The following is a 23,439-nucleotide window of genomic DNA, read 5'->3' on the forward strand; positions in this document are numbered from 1 at the left end:
TTTAGCTTTGAAATTCTTAATATCTTTATTGACTTCTATTTTATGTACATAATCTTTCGCAATTCTATTTTCCTTTGAAAATAAATTATTATATTTATTCATTAACATTTTTATTTCTTCTTTTCTGTCCTCTGGACAATCCATTATAACTTCATCTTCCCCTTCTTCTTCATCATCATAATTTTTATTCAATTCTTCCTTGTACATATTATTAACTACTTTACCTTCTTCCTTCAAAGCTATTATTTCAAAGTTAATCCATGTTCCATCCAATTTTAATCTTCTTTCTTCAATATCTATTATGGCTTTATGTTTTTCTAGCTCATCATATCCTATTATTATTTCTGTCTCAATATCTGGAGCAATTAATACTTGTAAATTAAATTCTTTTCCCTTAATATTAGCGTTTATATTTATTAATCTATTAATTTCACATATTTTCTTTGAATTAGCACCTATTAAATTTATTTTTGGGATTTTAATAATTTTATTTGTAGGAATATTTAATTTATCAACAAAATTTTTATTAATCATTGATGCTTCTGATCCAGTATCAATAAGTAATTTAGCTTCTAAATTGTTAATTAGCCTATTTATAATAATTAAACTATTATTCCCATCTGTGTCTATATTTTCATTTATTTTTATAAATTCATTTGGATTTTCATATTTACAAATATATAGATTTTGTTTATTTGATGTGTGCGTATTTAAAAATTTTCATTGTCATTTATTTGTTCAGTTATCTGTCTTGTATTTTCCCTATATATTTGTGCTGTATGTAATCTTGTCTCATTTATATTTGTTACATCATCATCTCTGCTTTCTGATCTATTTCTTCTATCTTGATTGATTCTTTGAAAATTTACTCTTCTTGTCTCTTGATCTCCATTTCCTCTTTGCATATTTCCTTCAGAATTTCTACTCTCCAGTCCTCTATATTGTCTATTGTTCCTGTCATTATAATTATTTTGTCTGTATGAATCATTGTTGTTTCTATTGTTAGTATTAGTATTGTAGTTTCTGTTATTGTAATTATTGTTATTATAATTATTGTTATTATTAATTTGTGCATTATTATTATAATTTCTATTATTATTAAATCTATTATTTGTCCAATTGTTATTTTGATTGTTCTTTCTCTGATTATTTTCATTGTTTCTATAATTTGTTCTTATATTTTGTTGTGAATTTTCATGTCTGATCAAATTTCTCTCTACTCTTTGTAGATACATAGATAATTGATCCAATTTTCTTATATTTTGTATTGCAATGGTCTCAGCCAATTCTGCCTTGAAATGCCTTGCTATGAACATAACGATTTCCTCCTCAGGGATTGGTGGTTCCAGATATTGTGTCATCGCATGTAGTTGGATTGCATAATTGTTTAAACTATGGCTTCTATTTTCATCAAACTTTCCGAAATATAATTGTTCCCTGATGGTTGATTGAGTATTTTCCCCCCAGAAATATTGTAAAAATGCCGTTTCAAAATCTTGAAATTCCGACATATCTTTTTCCCTGGCAGAAAACCATATTAACGCATGATTTTCTAAATGATCTCTTATTATTTCCTTTATGTCTTCAATATTATTTATTCCTCTTATTCGATTTTTCAAAATTCTTATGAATATTTTTGGATGCAGTTTTTTAATATTTCCGTCAAATTTTTGACTAGTTGCTCCATAAATTGTTTTTACTCCTCCAACATATTCCATACTCATTCCTTTTTTCTCAATTTGTTCTATTTTTCCTTGTATGTTCTTTATTTCCATTTTAAATTCCCTTTTTGTTTTATAATTCTCTTCTTCTGCTATCTTAAAATTCATTTTTATTTCTTTGTTCATCTCTTCCTCCATATCTTGTATATTTTTATTCGTTTTCATTATTTCTCTATCTAATTTCTTTATCTTCTCAGTATTTATTTCTATTTTCTTACTATTCCCACCTATTTCCATTTTTAATTCATTTTCATTTTTCTTAATATTTTCCATTTCTCTAGATTGTATTTCTTCCACTTCCATTAATCTTTCTAACATTTCATCTCGAATTTCTTGTTTTGTCTCTTGTATTTTGTTTTCGGCATAGCTTCTTACTTCTTCCAATTGTTTTCTCATATCTTCTATTTTCTCTTCCATTCTTTGACTATTTGTATTCATTTCTCGTTTTATTTCTTCTTTAGATTCATCCATTTTTTTATCATAATCTGGAACATACTCATTATATCCATCCTTTCTTTCTTTTTCTGTGAATTTTCTGCTGTTTGATTTTCTATCATTTCTTCTGTTTCAGTTCTCTCTGTTTCTTCATTATGGTCTTGTTCCATATAATGTACTTGGAAATCACCCATTCCATGTCTCCTTTCTTCTTCATCTGATTCTCCTTCTGCTCTTATTTGTTTCCCATCTCTGAGTGTCATTCCTTTTTCCATTTTTATTGTTTAAATTTGTTATTACTGTAAACTCTTCAATGCCAAATTTTGTTATGTCCAATTTTTTTTTATGCCCAATTTTTATATATGCCCCACGTTGGGCGCCAAATTGTTATGGTATTAATAGTGTGTAATGTTTATTTTTATAAATTTTATTTTAAATAAAATCAGATTTTAATTTGGGCGCCATTAATAATTATTTGAATTTCTTTATTTTATTATGTTATTATTTTTTTTATTCTCAGGGTATTATATTGTGAGGTCAAATTAAAAAAATTTTATTGCGATAAATTGTTATGGTTATAAGGTCAGATTATAATAGTTTTAAGACCGAGTCTGTTCTTTATAATGAATAAAATATTCAAAATATACAATTTCTTAATTAGCTATTACAATTATTTTATTTTACAAACATTCATTCATTCATTCATACTCATAATTACACTTATAAAACTAAATTATATGGAAATGTGAACTCAAATATTATATACTAAAAGAAATACTTAAACTTAATAGAACAGTACCTTAAGTGTTTGTTATGTTGTATTTTTATTTTTTTTTTTTTAAATTGGAAATTGTTACGGCCTTGCAGAATAAACAGATACTCCGCTGTAGTTCCACTCCTGTTCTTTTCCTTTTCACAACTTCTTTATCTTGGAAATTGTCCCTTTGTGAGTATTCTCACTCATTTCACTTTATTTAATTGTTTTCACTAATTTCTTATTACTACACTTATACAATTATTAATTATCAATCCTTTGAATATTTTATGTCTTTTTTATCAAGATTTTAATTTTTTTAAATTTCAATTAAAATTATTTTACTCTTTTTTCTCTTGCAAAAAAATGTCTCGTTGTTGATTTTTCTCTTCCTTCTTTTTTTTTAAACAAACTTTTTTTTTTTTTTTAACCAATGATATTTATTTTAAAAGTTAGTTACTAAATTGTCATTTCTAAATTTTTAAATTATTGTGACTTTATTCAAATAATATTATTCTATAATTTCTTTGTTGTATTTATTTCATTCCTATGTTATTAATTTTATCATTGCAGTTGTCAAAATTTTTATATTTTATCATTTATAACCTTAAAATTTATGTTGGTATGTTGGTGCTCCTGTTTTATCTGTCAATTTATGGATTAAATTCTTTGAATATACAGGATTTGTCAAAATTAAATAATAATTTAGATTATAGTGTTGGTCAAAACTTAATATAAAGAATGTTATTTATTCTATTGTGATAAACTGCTCTAAGTAACCGAATAACAGAACTGAACTTATTGCTTTATTTATATCTTATTATTATTTAATAATTTATTTTGGATATATTCATACCATAACAATATATATATATATATATATATATATATATATATATATATATATATATATATATATATATATATATATATATATATATATATATATATATATATATATATATTGGATATCACCATTTTGCATCCATAAATAATTTACTAAAAGTTGGATTTACCTTGAGTTCGGTTTCTGCTTTTCAATGCCAAAGCCACCATTTGTTTTCCTCTGTTCATTTTGGTTTCCTGAAAGAGGAATCAGTAATCCTTAGTAAATAAACATATAGAAAAACAGTGACTTAGTTATCGGAGGAGAAGAGTGTTGAACAAAATAATTCTTCTTAAGGTTCGTATACGCTACATGAAGAGAAAGATATCTCCATAATAGATCACTTACCAAGAACAATATTACTAAAAATTTCAGTGTTAAAGAGGGCTATCTCAGGTTGTCTCCAATAATTACTGCAAATTTAGGAGCTAAAGAGGGCTATCTCAAGTTGGCTCTTTCTTGAAGAGAATAATCTAGAGGGAAATAAGTTAATTTACCATTTAAAATAGAGCCATTATCATAATAGTTCAGTTTTGTACTAAAGATTGATATGAAAAAGTTACTTACTGTCGGTTTATACATAATAACATCGGTTAATACATAATAACCCACTATTGCACAATAGAACTCCATTCTCTCTATGTGTGGCAAGGATCAAAACTGGAATGATTACATGCATTCCATCTAGGGGTGATCCACTAAGTTTTTTAAGAAACGGTCTTGCACAGAGTTAGTAGAGGCAATTGTTGTTTTTTTAAATAATTAACTTATACTCTTTCTTCTTATACACTTTTTATTTATCAACTCCATGTACAATACAAATCTTGTTAATATATCATCTTAACCTTAATAATGAATCATTCTCGATAATTCTCTATGATTCTCACTAACTGACTTCTTCTTTTTTTTTTATTTTCATATATCTTAACAGTAGGCCAGAAAGTAAAAAAACTAATACCTATATTATTAAACACAAACCAGAAAAGTATTATTTTTAACACCCTCTCTTAATACTTTTCTATGAAATTTCAAATATTATATTTTGATTTTTCTTTTATTAACATTAATAATAAACAAAATATCTTAACATAAATTTAAATAATCTCTATTCTTATAAAACTGTCTTTTGTGGAGCCCCTTTGTTAAAATGTCTGCTACTTGATTTTTAGTTCCAATAAAAGTTAATTCCATTTTCTTTGTATTTAAAATGTCACACACAAAGTTGTATTTTATATCTATATGTTTTACACGTTTGTTATTTTCGAGATTTTTTATCAAAGCTATACATCCTTGATTGTCCTCATATATTTTAAAATTTTGAATATTGACTTTCATATCAAACAATTATTTCTTAAACCATAAGCAATCTTGTACTGCGGAACATAATGCCACTAACTCAGCTTCTGAGCTTGAAAGAGTCACACAATTTTGTTTTCTTGTTACCCACATCACTATATTACCAAATAATTTAATTAAATATCCTGACACTGATTTTCTATCTACCACTTCACTTCCCCAATCAGAATCCACATAACACTCAAACAAACTTTCATTATTTTTTCTTTCAAATTTTAAATGCATATCAACTGTTCCTTTTAAATATCTTAAAATTCTTTTTAATCCTGTCCACACCAAACTATTATTTTTATCTTGAAATCTACTTAAATAATTTACTGAGTAACTGATATCTGGTCTTGTTCCAAGCATCAGATACATTAAACATCCAATTAATTGTCTTACTGGTAGTGTGCATTCATCATCTTTATTTTCAAAAATATTAAACTTTGGATCTATAGGTGTTGCTGTGGGATTGCAATTATCAAAATTAAATCTTTCTAATATTCCAAGTAAATATCTTCTTTGACTTAATTCCAAGATTCCTTCTTCTTTAATATAATTTACTTCAAGTCCTAGAAAATTCTTTAAATCTCCTTTATCTTTTATATCAAAACATCTCATTAAATCATTTTTACAAATTTCAATTTTATTTAATTTTTGCCCTGCTAATATGATATCATCCACATAGAGTAATAAATACATAATTTGTTTATCTTCATCAACTTTTGTATATAGACAATAATCAGTTTCTGATCTTGTAAAACCTAAATTTAATAAATATGTATTTATTTTTATGTTCCAGCATTTTGCAGCTTGTTTTAAGCCATAAAGAGCTTTATTCAATTTTAAAACACATCCTGGTTTACAATTTACCCTCTCTGGCGCATAAACATATATTTCTTCTTTTAAATCTCCATTTAGAAATGCCGTTTTCACATCAAGTTGTTTTATATAATATCCATATTGATTGCTCACTGTTAGAAGAGTCCTTATTGTTGTCATTTTTGCCACAGGTGAATATATATCATCATAATCATAAGTATTTCTCTGTCCACATCCTCGTACAACTAATCTCGCTTTGTATCTGTCTTCCATTATTGTTTCTAATGGTTTCTTAGCAAATACCCATTTAGCTGTCAAAATTTCTGCTTTTTCCGGTTTCTCTACTTCATTCCATGTCTCATTTTTCTCAATTGAATCAATTTCCCTTTTCATAGCCTGTATCCACATATTTCTGTCACTTCTATTATCTATTTCCTCCACTGTCTCTGGTACTTTTTCTACAAATGATACTGCATCAAATGCCATATATAATTCATAATCATTATATTTTTCTGGAATTTTGACTTTCCCTTTTATTCTTTCAAAATTTTTTCTTTTATGAGCTTCATCATTACTCTCATCTTCTTCGGATTCTATTTCAACGTTTTCTTCTTCTTTATCTATTTGTTCTTCTTCTAAACTGTTTTGTTCTCTATTATTTATTTCAATACTTGCTTTTTTTATTTTATAAATAAAATCAGTTTCATTAAATATAACATCTCGTGCTACTATCACCTTTTTTCCTTTTATACTCCACAATCTGTAACCTGTATTTGTATATCCTATAAAAATCATTTTTTCAGAAACTGGATCAAACTTTTCTCTAAATTGTTTTTGTATATGAGCATATGCTGTACATCCAAATATCTTAATATTTTTTATATCAGGTTTTTTACCATACCACAATTCTGCTGGTGTAACATTTTCTAAATGTTTGCTAGGGCTACGATTTAAAATATAAGCAGCTACTCTAATGCTCTCATTCCAAAATGGTTTTGGCAGGTTGGCTTCTTCTATCATTGTTCTTGCCTTTTCCAACAAACTTCTATTAAACCTCTCAGCCTTACCATTCTGCTGTGGCGTATATGGTATTGTATAATCTAAAACAGTTCCATTTGATTTACATAAATCTTTTATATCTTTGGAAATATACTCCCCTCCATTGTCACATCTTAGCACTGCCAATTTTATGTTAAATTTTGATTGTACCATATTTACATATTCTTCAAAACACTTAAACACCTCATCTTTACCTTTTATGATATACACTGTACAAAAATTAGAAAAATCATCCACAAATGTAACAAAATATTTACCCCCATCGTGACTTAGTGGCGTTATTGGTCCAACAACATCAGTATGAACAATCTCTAATAATCTTTTTGCATGTGATCTTGTTTCAAATCTAAGTTTTGTCATTTTACCTTTTACACAGGCTTCACAAAAATCAATTTTATTTACATTTACATTTTCCAAACCTTTTACCATTCTTTTATCAACTAATAACTTTAAATTTGCATTACACATATGCCCTAATCTTTTATGCCACATCATTGATTCATTGTCATCATTTTCAATCATAAAACATCGATTTTCTATCTTATACTCAAAAATAATCTCATAAAGCCTGTTTCTAAATCCTACTCCTATCAATTTATTTTCATTATATAAACTAACCTGACCACCCTCAAAAACTACAGATACATTAGACATTTCTAATCTTTTTACTGATAATAAATTCTTCCTTAAATTTGGAACGTAAAAAACATTTTTTATTATGCATTCAATGATCTTTCCATTTATTTTACTCAAAACTTTAATATTTCCAATACCTATTGCCCTCAAATATTCATTATTCTTTGCTACTGCTATGTTAATTGGTGTTTTTAATTCTAAATATTCATAAAAATATTTGTTATTATTTACTAAATGATCTGTACAGCCTGAATCTATATAGAATGAGATATTATCGTTACTTACAATCTTACTTTCATTACCATTCATCAAAAAACATATTCCATCTTGCTCTTCCTGATCTTCGGAACTTTGTTTCTTGTTCACCTCTACATGATTTCCCTGATTTCTGTAGTTTGTATGATAACTTCTACCTCGAGTGAAACCTCTACTTGGAGTTGCATATCCTCGAAAACCTCCTCTACTATAACCACCTCTATAATTTCCTCTGAAACTACCTCTTGTAAAACCACCTTGCACAACTCTTGAATTTGATTGCCCTGGTACACTTTCTTTACAGTCTTTTTGCATATGTCCTTCCTTATGACACCGGAAACACACTATTTTTCTAGTATTTGTAGTATTAAATACTGCTGATTTTTGTTCATAAGTTGATTGTTCAGATTTTAATGCTTTTTTTCTTTCTACTTCACTTCTAAATTTTCTTTTGACGAAATCTATTGTTAACACTTTAGGATCCATATTCTCTAATATTGTTATAACTGTTTCAAAACTTGGAGGCATCCCCATCATTAACATACATACAATGTCCTCATCACTCATAACAGCTCCTGTAGCTCTTATCTTCCTAACAAGATCATCAAATTCTGTCAAATAACCTTCCAAATCTTCATTCTCTTTTAATTTTAATGACATTAACATTCTTCTTAGCATCATTTGCCCGGGTAATCCTTTTTTTTCATAAATATCTCCTAAAGCTTGCCACATACCATAGGCTGTATTTTTCTCCGTTACAAATTCTAATTGCTTATCATCCAAACATTGTATTATCAATGACTTACATAACTTATCTTTTTTCATAGCTTCCTTTTTGTCTTTTTCCACTGTATAATCTGATTCCACAAATTCTTTTTCTATCCATTCTGCCACATCTTTTTCTTCTAGTAATATTTTCACTCTAAATTTCCATGAGTAATAATTTTCACCATTCAATAGTTCTATGTTATAAATATTTTTTATTTGTGAATTAGCCATTTTCTTTATATTTTAATTATCCACAGAATCACCTGGGCCCATAACCTGTTGTTTTTTTAAATAATTAACTTATACTCTTTCTTCTTATACACTTTTTATTTATCAACTCCATGTACAATACAAATCTTGTTAATATATCATCTTAACCCAAGAATAGTTCACCAATAGGATTGATCAATCCCATAAGACGTACATACGCCAATTCTTGAGCCAAGGTCAAGTGATGCTTACGTCACCTGCAGACCTCGACGGCTTGTTTACCATTTACGCTGTGCGGTATTACTTGTGTTTTTGTTAATTCGAAAAGGTCGTACAAGTGATTGAAGAGTTGGAAATTCGTTTTTTACTTAGTTCTACGTTTTAAAAACTATTATTTGTGTGTATTATATATGTGGAGAATAGTGAACAAAGACAATATTATTGTTTAAGGCAAAATAATCTTGTGAGACTTTCAAGGGTAGGTAAAAATGTTTTGTTATATTAAAGCTGGATTTAAATAGCAAAATAAAAATTAAAATCCAAGTCAGTTACTGGCTGAAAGAAAACCAGCTGAGCAGAAATGACAATTTAATTGGCTTATTTAAATTTCTATTCTTTATACACCACAATAAAAAATTAAAAAAATGGGCGAATCATAACAGCGTTTTTGGTCGGTTGGTTTGCATTTGTCCAGCAACTAATCTAGATTTTTATTTTACTTTTTTTTGCTCATTGACAGATTTCTACCTATCTCTTTATTTTATATATATCTGATATTTTATTATTTTTCTTAAATTTAATAATTTAGATTATTATTAGAAATATTTTTCATAAATCAGTTTAAATCATTTCATTTGTTTTTACTTTTTAATTTTTAGTTTAAAGTTTGTTAATGGCTTCTGTTTTACTAATTATAAAATACAGATCATTTTAAAAAATAATTCATTTTCTTTAATTTCTTTTCTTCATTGTATACCTATTATAAATGGAACTTAAAATTAACTGAATAATTGGAAATTGGATTTTAAATTAATATTAATTCATAATAATGAATAAAACTTAAAAAAATAACTGTATTTTTGTTAAAATTGGCCTTTAAACTCATCAAATAGTCTAGCTCAACAAAGAGTTAAGACCGGTCGAGGTCTGCAGGTGACGTCACGTATGGCGATTTTTCGCACGCACATGGCAGACACATTCAGTTTATTGAGCAATCCTATTGGTGAACTATTCTTGATCTTAACCTTAATAATGAATCATTCTCGATAATTCTCTATGATTCTCACTAACTGACTTCTTCTTTTTTTTTTATTTTCATATATCTTAACAGTAGGCCAGAAAGTAAAAAAACTAATACCTATATTATTAAACACAAACCAGAAAAGTATTATTTTTAACAGCAATTTGAAGATAATTCATGCAAAAAACTGAAAATCGCTTTATTTTGAGTTAGACCAGTCTTAAACTGGACAAGCGATATATCGCCATCCAGAGACACTAGTGTACAAATTGTAGAAAAATAACGATATTCTGCCACGGAGAACATCAATCCCGTTTGTCGCGGCAATGCCGACAACATCTTATGAAAATAAATTAGAAATAGATTATTGTGACTGCTTGAATTTAAGATAATATGGTTGCTTTGGAGAATGCTTAAAATGTGCTTCTAAGAAATGTGGAACAGAATGTAAGTTTAACAGACCGTTTTATATTAACAGAATCATTTATTTACATTCTGACAACTAACCCTTTGGTGATGTAAAAATCTTAATTGTGTTTTCTAATTGTTTTGAAGAAAAATGTTTATATATGTGTTTGAAATTGAAGGTATTTAGATTATTCTTTTATATAAGATATTAATGAATTTTTTTATGAAAATTTCAAATCTTGTTGAGCTCCCAAAATATTGATACTTTTACCTCCGTGCCCTTGCTGCACTTTCCCCATTTTGGTTTTCTACTAGCATCTACATTAGCCATTCAAAGTATTATGTGATATGGAATTTTCAATATTGTCATTTATTTCCTTAATGCTTCTTTTACACTTCTCAATTTGTCACTGTGCAATCCAATCAAACGTTCATTCGAAATTATGTATGATTGTAACATTCAAGTTCAGTTCAAATGATAAGCATTCTCACCTCTTATTCGAACTTATTCTTAAAGTCACACTCAGTAATGAAAACATCAATTTCTGGTGAGCAGAATAGACAAGCTACAATTGCATCATATCGCCTATTCTTATTGATAGGTAAAAATAGAACATCTCACTCTGTAGGGTCGAATCTGAAGTTTCATTCACTGAAAAGGAAACAGAAAAAATCGGTCAAAATCACAGTTACAGTTTTAAAACAAACTTTTCACATCAACTTGATGAAAGTACTGAAGTCTTTATCGTCAAAACCAACAGGAAAAATTTTTCTAAATATCTCGTTGATTAATTAAAGATAACGAAATAAAACAAAAAGGATTGGACGGACGACTGATGGTGCTTGTGTTATGGCCTAAGCAATCCCGATTTTTTGCTAATCTGTGTGATGAAATGGGAAGTGAGCACAAAGCATTCCTGTTATTGTAGGCAACGTTGTAAAATATTATTTTGGTTATAATACGTTGTCTAACATATACTGTAATAACATTGTATAAAGAATATTCTTTATACGATATGGACAGTTGGTATTACATATATGTCTACATATTTTCATTTTATTTGTTTCAGATAGTTAAATCATCGTAACTATAACGGTTTTGTTTCGTGATGTACAAGGCGAAAAATCGTTTTTTTCTTTTTTTTTTATTTCCGATACGTAAAGATATCATCAATTAATGATTTCGATTAGTTAACGAGATAAACATTTGAAAGTGTTTGAATTTCAAAAGTCAACAATTGTCAGAAATATTTTTTTAAGTGAATGAAAATAAGACGGTTAATAAGTGTTATTCGTATATTAAAATTATAAAAGTTTTCAAATGCCGTCATCTTTGAGTAAAGAAGTCAATTTGTATTATCCATGGTGGCCGGCTATGGTGTAAGATGATGGTGTAAGATGATCCGGATACCTTACATACAGGGTGATTTTTTTACTTATTCTAATATTTCATTAGGAGTGAAAATCGAAATAAATTTCAAGTTACCTTAAATAGAGTGCGATTTTTTTTATCAATTGAAAGTGGAGAGTAGGAAATTTGTAAACTCATATACAGGTATATTATTTTTTATATTAAGTTTGTAAATTTTGATGGCCATATACAGGATGATTAATCGACTTTTTTTGTAATATATTTCGATAAAATTCTTGAAACGACACAAGGTAATCGATCTATGGAGTTAGTCACACTGTCTATTGACGATAACGATTATTATTATATATTATATATTATTATCAGACGCACTACCACGTGACATTTTTCGATTCCGACGCGGTGACTAGATCTTGGGTGAAGGCCGAAGGTTCTTGAAAAATATCGACGATAACCTTGTGCTGGACGATAAATTCAATAAATTCAATCTCAGGAAGGATGTAGCCGTTAAACAGGCTAAAAAAGCCGTCGAAATGAAGCTGCTCGACAGACCGACAAAGTACAGCTTCATATATAGATATGCGAAATCTTCGAGAAATGCGAAGCGACAGAGATACGCGAGTGAGGATGAAGGCGCTTAACAGAAGAAACGCGTGAAGTTGGGTGATGAGACGGAATCTTCGGCGGAAGACTACAAAGAAGAAGAGGAGCAATAAGTAGAGTAGGATGAAGAAGAGAAGGAGGACGAAATATGAGGAGAATAGCAGAAAGATACTTTTGAGTGATGGTGTCGTGATTGCAAGGAAAAATTTTCGTTCTAATTTTTGATAAAAATTTGTTAATTTTCTCAATTAAGTTTGTTAAAAAATCATTTTTTTTCCATTAATTTTATGCAAATCATTTTTTATGCCTAATTTCAATAGTTTCATGCCTTTTCCTTAAATTTCTGAAAAAAATTCAATTATATTTTTATTAAAACGTCATAAATATAAGTAACTCCATGATTAACGCGTTATCCGCCGAGCCAATCATTTTTATGGTCCTTTCCGTCAATTTGATGCCCAATTCCAAAGAATCTCAACATTTTTCTCCGCCACAATTACGGGTGAATATTGTTACGTATCGTAACAAGAATATAAAAATAAAATTTACATTTCAGTATATTATAATGCTCAACGATATGTCGAAGAAATGGAACACGATTTAGGAACAAAGCACATTTGTTCTTGTTCCGGTGCAAATTCCAGGAAAAATCTCAAGTTCTGTTTACACTCGTCAACTTGGCACATTGAGAAATCACGTCATCCATTTCAGAAGGAGCTGTTCTTATACCGATACTCAATCGGTTCATCCTATACATGCCTCTATGGTTGGTTGGTAATGACACTGCTCCGCTGGTCTACTTTCGAAAGCGAATATGCTTAATACGGATCCAGCTTGAAAAAGTATGTGGGACACTCCCATCGGGTTACGGAATAACCACCAAACGAGAATCTAAGTCGATAGTGACAACAATTTCAAGCTGCTTATACAATAAAGGAGTGAACAGTATAAAATAGAACAACATTGAAATTGTATTAAAACATACATATAAAACAAACGAAGTAAAGCTAAATCCTAAAACATACACAGAACTTCTTTGAAATAAATAAATTTAGTTCCGACTAGAGGTTGAGTAAATACATCAAGATTATTATCTATGGAAGACTATTGTGCAAATTGGGAAATATAACGATAACCTTTAACGAGGAACATCAATCCAATTTAATACCGCAAGAGGAAAATAACTATAAACCTCCAAGGAAAAAAATATGTCCCCGTAAGATGTCTCGGTATACTTCCGCAATCCCGCTAATATCCAGTGGAGTCAGAGCACTGCAAAAAAACGTTAGCCCTCCATGTCTATATCCACTTACAACTAAACCACAAACTGAAAAATCTCACAGGATGCTTTCAAGAAAAAGATTAATCCGATTTAAATCCGTCAGACCTACAGCATCCAGTCAAAATTTTTCACAAACTGATATAAATAGAGAAAGATCATCCGCAATTTTACCGACATCGAATCAGTATAAGACACCGATTGAAATAAATGAAAAATACCATTTCGATATGGTTCCGCAAGTCTATCGACATCCAGAAACACTAGTTTACAAATTTAAGATGCCATGGTTGCTTTGGAGAATGCTTAAAATATGCTTCTAAGAAATGTGGACAAGAATCTGAGTTTAATCGACCGTTTTACATTAACAGAATCATTTATTTACATTCTGAAAAGGTTATCACAAACCTTTTGATGAAGTAATAATCTTAATTGTGTTTTTTAATTGTTTTGATGAAAAATGTTTACATATGTGTTTGAAATTGAAGGTATTTAGATTATTTTTTCATATAATATATATATGAATTTTTTTATAAAAATTTCAAATCTTGTTGAGCTCCAAAACTATTGATACGTTTACCCCCGTGCCCTTGCTGTTCTTCACACGAGTTTTTTTTGACATATCGTTAATTCAGATTTAATCAATATATTCAATGTTTATAAAAAAAGTTGTTTAAATAACTTAAGCAGTTTGAATAAATTATTGTTAGCAATTTTTTGGTGTATAGATATAGTAGTTTAACAACACTGCTTATTGACATGTGCAGTGTTGCCGTTTCAAAAAGTAATAGACTTATCGATCTAGCTTTGTAATTACTATTTGGGAAGAGGTGATTCATTCATTAGTATTAGATATTGTCAACCTCTTAAAAGCATTTAGCCTGTGTAAATCATACTCATCAATATGCATATTTATTGCATATTCTGTATTTTACATCAGTCTGAAAGATCCGCTTCATCTATATTTTCCTAAATTAAATTATTACACTCATCTGAAATTTTAAGTGCTTCCAAGAGTGAGACTCTCTTATAACCAATAAGGAAAATGTTCTAATAATGTCACTGATATTGAGGTTCCAATAAAAAATAAAAACAGGAAACAAACATGAATATTGATGAATTACCCGAAGCAAGGGACCTATTGGGTACTTCATTTTGCAAGGACAAAGAAAAACTAATTTACAAAATAAAAATACCTTGAATTTATTCGTGAAAGTGGGAACAGATTTTTAAAATTTAAAAGCTTTTTATATTTCCCGGTTCAATTAGTTAGTAATGTTGCTCGACTTCGAGATAATGAAGGAGTTAGAGCGGAAACAAAAATTAAAACAATACATATTTTCTACGAAAAGGATTTTAGGGATCTCAAATATTTGAGTTTATCTACTCGAAAATAACGTTTTCATCACTTTAGGGTTATGTAACACACAATACCAATTTGTTGGGTTTTGGCAAAAACGCAAAATTATAAAAGTTTTACATTTGTTTTTCTTATGACGGCGAACCGAGGAGAACTCGTTAGGCTCTACGTGGTTTTTGAGGGAGGAAGTGAAGAAATTAAGAGAAAACTACAAACCACTCAAAGTGAAGACAATGAATATAGTGGTGAAAATTGTACTGAAAAGCGAAGAACCGATTTATGAGCGACCAAGAAGACTATCGGCACCCGAAAAAGAAGAAGTAGATAGACAGATAGAGGAATGGTTAAAAGATGGAATAATCAAACCGAGTTGTTCGGATTTCGCTAGTCCTATTGTACAAGTGAGAAAAAAGGATGGCCGAACCAGAATTTGTTGCGATTATCGGAAATTAAATAAAAATATAATACGCGATAGATTTCCACTTCCCATTATTGAAGATGTCCTAAACAGCTCACAGAGAGCAAGGATATTCAGCACCCTTGAATTGAAAAATGGATTTTTTCATGTACCTGTTGAAGCAAGCAGCACAAAATATACTTCTTTTGTAACGCCGATTGGTCAGTACGAGTTTATGAAATGTCCATTTGGAATGTGTAGTAGTACAGCAGTTTTCCAACGATTCATCGCTCATGTCTTCAGGGAGTTGACTGCTAGAATGTACGTTATATACTATAGTAGGGGAGCCCAAGCGGGGATTTCGGGATTTACTAAAACGCGGTAGATAGGGCGATACCTTGTATCCGGTTAAGTACCTCCACCAAATATGAGCCCCATATATAAGGCCGCCCGTGAAGGATAAGCGATCAGATTAGTAAAAAAAAATTGATCATTAGAAATTCTCGAGCGCATCAGATTAAGGTAGGGTGAGTTGATTACATGCTAAAAAGTGTATTTTCCACTAATCTGACAATTTGAGAGTGACGTAAAGAAAGGGGAAGGCAGCAAAGTTGTAAAAAAAACGTCATCTCGACAAACTCGAGCGTAGCCAATTTTTTTTTATTTTGAAGGAAATAATTCAAGGATAACGAAAAATATATAATCTGACGATTTCCGCAAGCCGAAATAATAAAAAATTGTCGATTAAGTTTAATGCGTGCAGCTGGATGATACCTATATGATCACAGAGACTCGTTCGTGGCGTGATATTTATCAAGGTGTTTCCAACGTTTCGATTTATTTTGTTAATTTAATATTAGTAATGTGACTTAAAGTTTTTAAAGATTTAATATGAGTAATATTATTTTAAAGTGCGTATTTTGTGTTTTGTGGTGAAACAATTAAATTTACATTAGAAAAATTTAAAAAATTGAAAAAAATTTTTTTTTATGAGATTAGGCGAATCCCTTTAGATGAACAACATATATCTTAATCTGACGCGCTTGAGTATTTCAAAATGGCCAATTTTTTTTGCATTACATATTTAAAAAACTATAGCCGCTTTCCCCACCGATGAAAAGGTATATATTATATAACATTTTTTTCTTTTTATCATCTAAGCTTTGCAACCTAATAGGTCTCTATGACGCTCGAATAAATCCCCATTAGAATCGTAGGCTCCCCTACTACTACATGTTATCATCTTGAGTGCGAACGAAGAGGAGGGGATAGAAAGACCAAAACTTGTATTAAAGACAGCTGCAGAATATGGACTAGAAATAAAAAAGAAAAAGTGCCATTCCAAAGAATATGCAGACTTGAAAAATAATAATAAAAGTCCACGAGATAGGAAATTTTTGAAAGAAAAAAACACAAGGAGTAGTAAACAAGGAACTTTACATACCAAGACTAAAAGACAAAATAGAAACGATTAAAAATAAGTGTATGGGTGATTCCGTTCTAACTGTGATTTTTTGTATTCAAAATTTCAAGATTTTAAAATTTAGCTTTTCTAACTTTTTTATGCATATTATTCATCTATTTTACTGTAAAAATAAAACTCTAAGAGGAATTTACTACAACTTCAAAGTATCACGAGCAAGACACAAATGTCGGATTTTGAGTTCCACGGTACTGACTCATTTATCCACGGTACTGACATGGTAACTTAAGATATTAAACAACAAGTGCATCAATTTTCCTCAGTTTGATCATAAACATTAGAATTTATAAGGTAATTAGTTTAAATCATTTGTTACGACAAAAAAAATTAATAATTTATCGGTAAATTCTAGGAATGGACATGACACGGTACTGACATTCAAGTGATGTAGTATAAGTTTTCTTTAAGTGGCAAGTTATATTGTATAAAAATAATGTTTAAATATCTTAAGAATTATTCAATTAACACAAAATTTTTATTAATTGATTATTAATTAATGACTAGTACAAAAAAACAATACAGGACATTGAATATCACAGTTATAATGGAATCACCCGTATACCTTGTATATTATGGAATAAAAAGGAAAGAAAGAAAGAATGAATGCTTCATCCTATACAAAAGCTAGAAGGTCAGCTAGAGACGTATTATGTCGACCAATTAGGACCAATGAAGTGAAAAAAAAATTATCAGCACATTTTTGTGGTAGTTGATGACTTTTCCAAATTTGTGTGGCTTTACCCAAAAAATCAACCACGACGAAAGAAGTGACGTTGTCTTGAAAAATAGCGTAAAATATATCACCTCGTCCTGTACGAAAGAAAGAAGGAATGCTTCATCCTAAAATCAACCACGACGAACGAAGTGATATGTTGTCAACGTAAAATATTTGGAATCCCGTCAAGGATAATATCTGACAGAGGATCCGCGTTCCGTTCTGAAAAATTCGAATCATATTGCCGAGAAGAAAATGTTAAACATGCGTTAACAACTTGTGGAGTCCCACGAGGTAATGGACAAGTGGAAAGGGTAAATAGGACCCTTATACCAGTCTTAACCAAACTCAGTTTGGTAGAGCCAGGAAAGTGGTACAAATACGTTGACAAAGTACAGACTGCCTCGAATACGACCTATCAGCGAAGCATAAGTACCACACCCTTTGAAGTATATACATCTAATCCAAAATTGAAGAGAAAATTTTTAGATCGTCACAAAATTGTTAATGTTAAAGAAAATGATAGATATGACGTTGTTAAAATGGAGATCACAAGGGACCCAATCGAACGACAACATGCGCTGAATATATAAATCCATGGGTCAGCTATAAAAGAGACGAATCCGAGGCGGATTCTGAGCAGGATGGCCCAATGTAGGATCGAGATTATTGCTCTACTCCATCCTACGGCGAGGCATAAATTCTGTAATAACAGTATTTTCTTTCTAACCGGCGTTTTAAGCAGAAAAGAACCCTAGACAACCAAGAAATTCCTTTAGTTATTTATTGCGTTATGCAGTTCTGTGGTGATACGAGGATGTATTGAAAAATTCTTAGCCTACTATAGAACCAAACAAAATTTCAATGTCAAAATATTTTATTACGCAACCAGACCTCCACACCTTTTATTACCTCTTCATTGGGAGAAAATTTACGACCTATTGAACTTTTTCAGTTGAGTTGTCAGTAATGTCGAATAGTAATCTCCAGTTATTGTTCTACCCTTATTAAAAAAATCAATCATGATTACTCCATGGCAATCCCAAAAAACTGGAGCAAGAACTTTTCCTGCACATTTTTGGTCACGAAACTCCTTAGGTCTGGGAAAACCAGAGTGTCGCCAATCCATTCATTGTTGTTTTGTTGTCATAAACTGTATCGATATTTTCGAGGACTGACACAGGGCTGGCCTTCCCGATCGGTCATCATCTTACCTCGTAAATCTGCTCACCTCTTAACACTTCTAAATACAGGTACTTGATGATGGCTCAATACTACAATTTTTCGATTTTCACAATTTCGGTGGACATATTTATCCTTTCAATTCAATGCGTAACTCTGGTTTACGTTTTTGACGTAAAACTTAACACTGACACTTTTAATAAGTTATTGTTCGGTATGCTATGGTAACGCAATATTTAGTTTATGCATGGAACTGGTCTAGACTACCAACTTATCAATTTATCGTCGTATAGTTCAAATCGGGGACGACAATGACACTTCACTTTGGGATTCTCAAATATTTGAGGTTACCTACTCGAAAATAACGTTTTCACCACTTTAGGGTTATGTAACACACAATACCAATTTGTTGGGGTTTATCTAAGAGATACAAAAATTTTAAATTGTTCACAATATCCAGTACAAAATGAGTAATTATTGAACTTACCACTGAATTTGGAAGTTGTTCTAAGTCAGTCTGAGTAATCATAGCTAGTATTTCCTTCAAGAAATAATTCATTGATGATTTGCAGTTATTACAAATACCCAAAACAGTTGAATCACCTATTCCTGTAGTTTTTTCTATCTTTCGACCAAATGGATCAAATTCCATATTTTTGGAGTTTACTCCTTAAGAATCGATTTGCATATATAAGGGGCCCGGTATGAGAAAAATGTGAGGAGTAAAATCTATCGATGAATGACCTCGTTACGTTTTTGGTACGCACCCTATGATACGCAACTTTCTAATTTGTCAGTGTCATTGCTGTTTTTATTATAAATGTCAATAATTAATATTGTTATTGTGAAGTTTTAATTTTTATCATTGTGTTCCGCCAAAGTGAACTGAAAATATTTTCCAATAACTATGGCAGAAAGAGGTGTAGATGATATTGCCGAAACATGTAACAAACACGTGGTTGCAAGGTACGTTATAATTCATGTATTTTATGTATGAGCATGTGCAATTTGTATTTATTAAATACTAGCTGACCCGACAGACTTCGTCCTGTCAAAAAGATTTGTAATGTGGCAGTTTTTGTGCCTACGTATTTTAAAAAATTCTCCTGAACAGAACCGTCACCCTGGTGATAGGGCGTTGTGAATAAAAAATAATTAAATAAAACATATATAAGGATTTAAAAGTAAGTAATCGCTTTATTGTTAATCATGTGAATCATAAATAATTATTATTATTATCATTGTAGTGCTTTGTGGTATACGATGTTTTTTGTTTGATTACCTGGCGCATAGATAAACAAATCTGATGGTTTTCCAACACGGGAACAGGCAATATACAATTGACCATGTGAGAAACATGGGTTTTCTAGATTAATACCACAAACACTTAATGATTGCCCCTGGGACTTGTTTATAGTCATAGCAAAAGCAAGCCGCACTGGAAACTGTAGTCGTTTAAACTCAAATGGCACATCAGTCGGAATCATTGGGATGCGCGGTATGAGAACATCTTCTCCTTTATACTTTCCTTTGAGTATAGTTGCTTCTATCACATTGTTTAGTAATTTTTTTATCGCTAACCGTGTACCGTTGCAAAGACGCGGTTGGTTGATATTTCGCAACATTATAACCACCGATCCGACCTTTAATTGAAGATTGTGAGGTGGCAATCCTGGCAAATCCAGCGAGTTTAAAAATTCCGGTGGATAGTTGACTACATCATCTTGATTAGTAGCCGAATCAACTGATTTATATATCCTCAATTCGCCTGTAATTTGTTCTTGAATTTTGAAATTTAATTCATTTACATCTATGTTTTTTGCAGCCAGTATAGCTCGTTCGCTCAACCAATCATGGTTTCTGTAATTTTGAGAAACATCTGGAAACACCTTCTGAATAAGTTCATCTTTTGATTGAGTTAACTGACAAAAACTTTGAGGAAAGTTAATGCAGCCAGTCAACATGTCTATAGGTAATTTGCCATTACCAATGTCAATGAGTTGTTTAGAGAATATGTTTCCAGATTGGTCATTTTGCAACTCGACACGCATATTCTTGCTTAAATGAAGTACTTTGACATGTTTCCACAAATTGGAGGACTTTAGACATGCATTGAGTTCATCAGCTGGCGTTGATCGTGGAATCACTGGCAATGTTTGACGAAAATCTCCTGCTAATAAAATCATTGCACCACCAAATCGGTTATTATTGCTCTGTAGATCTTTTAAGGTTCTGTCTAAAGCCTCCAAAGATTTTTTATGTGCCATCGTGCATTCATCCCAAACAATCAATTTACATTGCTGCAAAACCTTTGCCATTGCAGAGTTCTTCGAAACGTTACAGGTTGGAGTTTTATTGCTTTGCATATTTAATGGCAATTTTAGTGCTGAATGGGCTGTTCGACCACCTTCAAGCAAAGTTGCTGCGATTCCCGACGAAGCGAGTGCAAGTGCAATTTTATTTTGTGAGCGAATTGTTGCTAATATTAATGAAATCAAAAAAGTTTTTCCTGTACCACCAGGTGCATCTAAGAAGTAAATCCCTCCAGTTTCATCATTTGTTACTTTCATAAGAGTTTCAAATACATACTTCTGTTGTTCATTTAACAGTGGAAGATTTGTTTGAATTAATTCTTTCAAAGCGTTGAGATCATACAGTCTTTCTCGATGCAACTCTTGGTTAAAAGCGTCATGCATTGGACGATTGATTGAGAGTTTGATCCCAATGAGCGTCATTTTCAAGTAATTGCAAACGTTGACAGGCTTCTCTGTAGGATCCACACAATTCACCATCAACAGTTCGTAACTGTTGGAATGATGTTGCGCCACGTACATTGACTAATAGCAGTCGTAAATAAAAACATTCATCATTGCTTGGATGTACTGAATAAATCCGGCCAATCGCATCGGTGGAATATACATCTGTATATCCTGGAACTGGTTTTCCTTGTTTCCGTCGTATAAATCTCCTTGAGGATTGATTCCAGGTATAATATTTTGGCATTTCAGAATATAGCAATGTTTGTGCGAAATCATCGTTTTGGCATGTCTCAAAAAAACTGGTTAATGTAGTAGATGGTGGCTGAGCAGCTCTTTGTACTGCGTTCTGTGTTGTAAAATACACTCTTTGTCCATTTTCTAAATGCACAGCTAAGTGAACAACAGAAGGGTGTCTCTCATGAATAGGAAAATATTCGCCAAACTGCTTCATTACTACTGACATAGCGGCCCATTTGATATTGGGTAACTTCATCATTGGAATTCTCTGCACCAATTCCAATCACAGCCATATCACTCCCTTTGGTTACATATTTGCAAATGTATTTAATTGATTTCACTGAATGGCAAGATTCAACGTTGATGTGTGCTTTGAATGTCTTTGATAAAATGGGTGAATATGGAACAATCCAACGATTATCTATTTCAATATCTTGTTGATTTAATTTGACAATTGTTGATTTTCCATTGTCTGCTGTCGATCTGCGACGATACAATGGATAACCGTCATTACCAGTAATTGTTTCCGATATTAATGTCCGTGGATATCGTTTTGAACATTTACCATCCATCGTACACGGTGAATTTTGATTAAGAGTTCCACAGGGACCATGTATCATGTGTTTGATAACTACCTCATGTAATCCAGGATCTACTTGTACATCAGGGATTTCAGCTGATATCACTGCATCAACTTCATTTGGCCTTATCTTTTCAACCAACCAAACCAAAATGTGTGCATGTGGTAATCCTCGTTTCTGCCACTCCACAGAATACATCCAGCAGCGTGTCTCACCAAACACATTATGTTTTACGATGAAATCCATTAATGATTTCAACTTTTGTCTAAAGACTCTGGCTGTAATATCATGACGATCAATGGGTGATTGCCCAGAGAATAACTCCTGCTTGATTTCTATCCATTGCGGATTGCATGTAAATGTGATGAACAAATCTGCTGTACCATAATGACGAACATACGACATGGCATCTTGAGCATATTCGTGCATATGCCGAGGGCTTCCGATGTATTTTGCTGGAAGAATAGTCATCCGACCGACATTCTGTGCATTTCCATCAGTATTAATCGCATCTCGAAGGTGAATATACTCTTCAGATCGGAGTTTGGTTTGATTTAACCTGATGAATGTTAATCTCTCCGTTTCAATTTTAACATACATGTCAACAACATATTTGTGATATAATCGCCGACATTTCAATATGTGATTATCTTCATTTTCCCGAATCATTAGGCGGGATGAATAATAGTTCATTGAACTGACTTTTTTGTTGGTTTCAGAACTTGTAAATAGATTTTGTTTCAATAACATTCAAATATAAAATTAAAATACATAATATAATGACTGAAATATTATCGCCATAGCTAAACTAATATTTTAGTTACCTGTAATGGGATTTATCATTTTTGTTGAGAAATCGTAGCCATCTTCACCTTGCCAAAATATAATGGGATATTGCAGTGCATCATATGAGCGGTGTGTTTCCTTTATACGTTGTAA

General features: G+C 30.9%; 1 protein-coding gene across 1 annotated transcript; it reads right to left on the reverse strand.

Annotated features, from left to right (window-relative positions):
• Positions 1-22,098: 22,098 nt before the first annotated feature.
• On the reverse strand, positions 22,099-23,100 carry LOC130902913 (uncharacterized). The gene has a single exon (XM_057815198.1). The coding sequence runs from the start codon at positions 23,098-23,100 to the stop codon at positions 22,099-22,101; it is 1,002 nt and encodes a 333-aa protein (XP_057671181.1).
• Positions 23,101-23,439: the final 339 nt, after the last annotated feature.

This window comes from Diorhabda carinulata, chromosome Y (genome assembly GCF_026250575.1).
Source record: "Diorhabda carinulata isolate Delta chromosome Y, icDioCari1.1, whole genome shotgun sequence".
Taxonomy (NCBI): Eukaryota; Metazoa; Arthropoda; class Insecta; order Coleoptera; family Chrysomelidae; genus Diorhabda; species Diorhabda carinulata.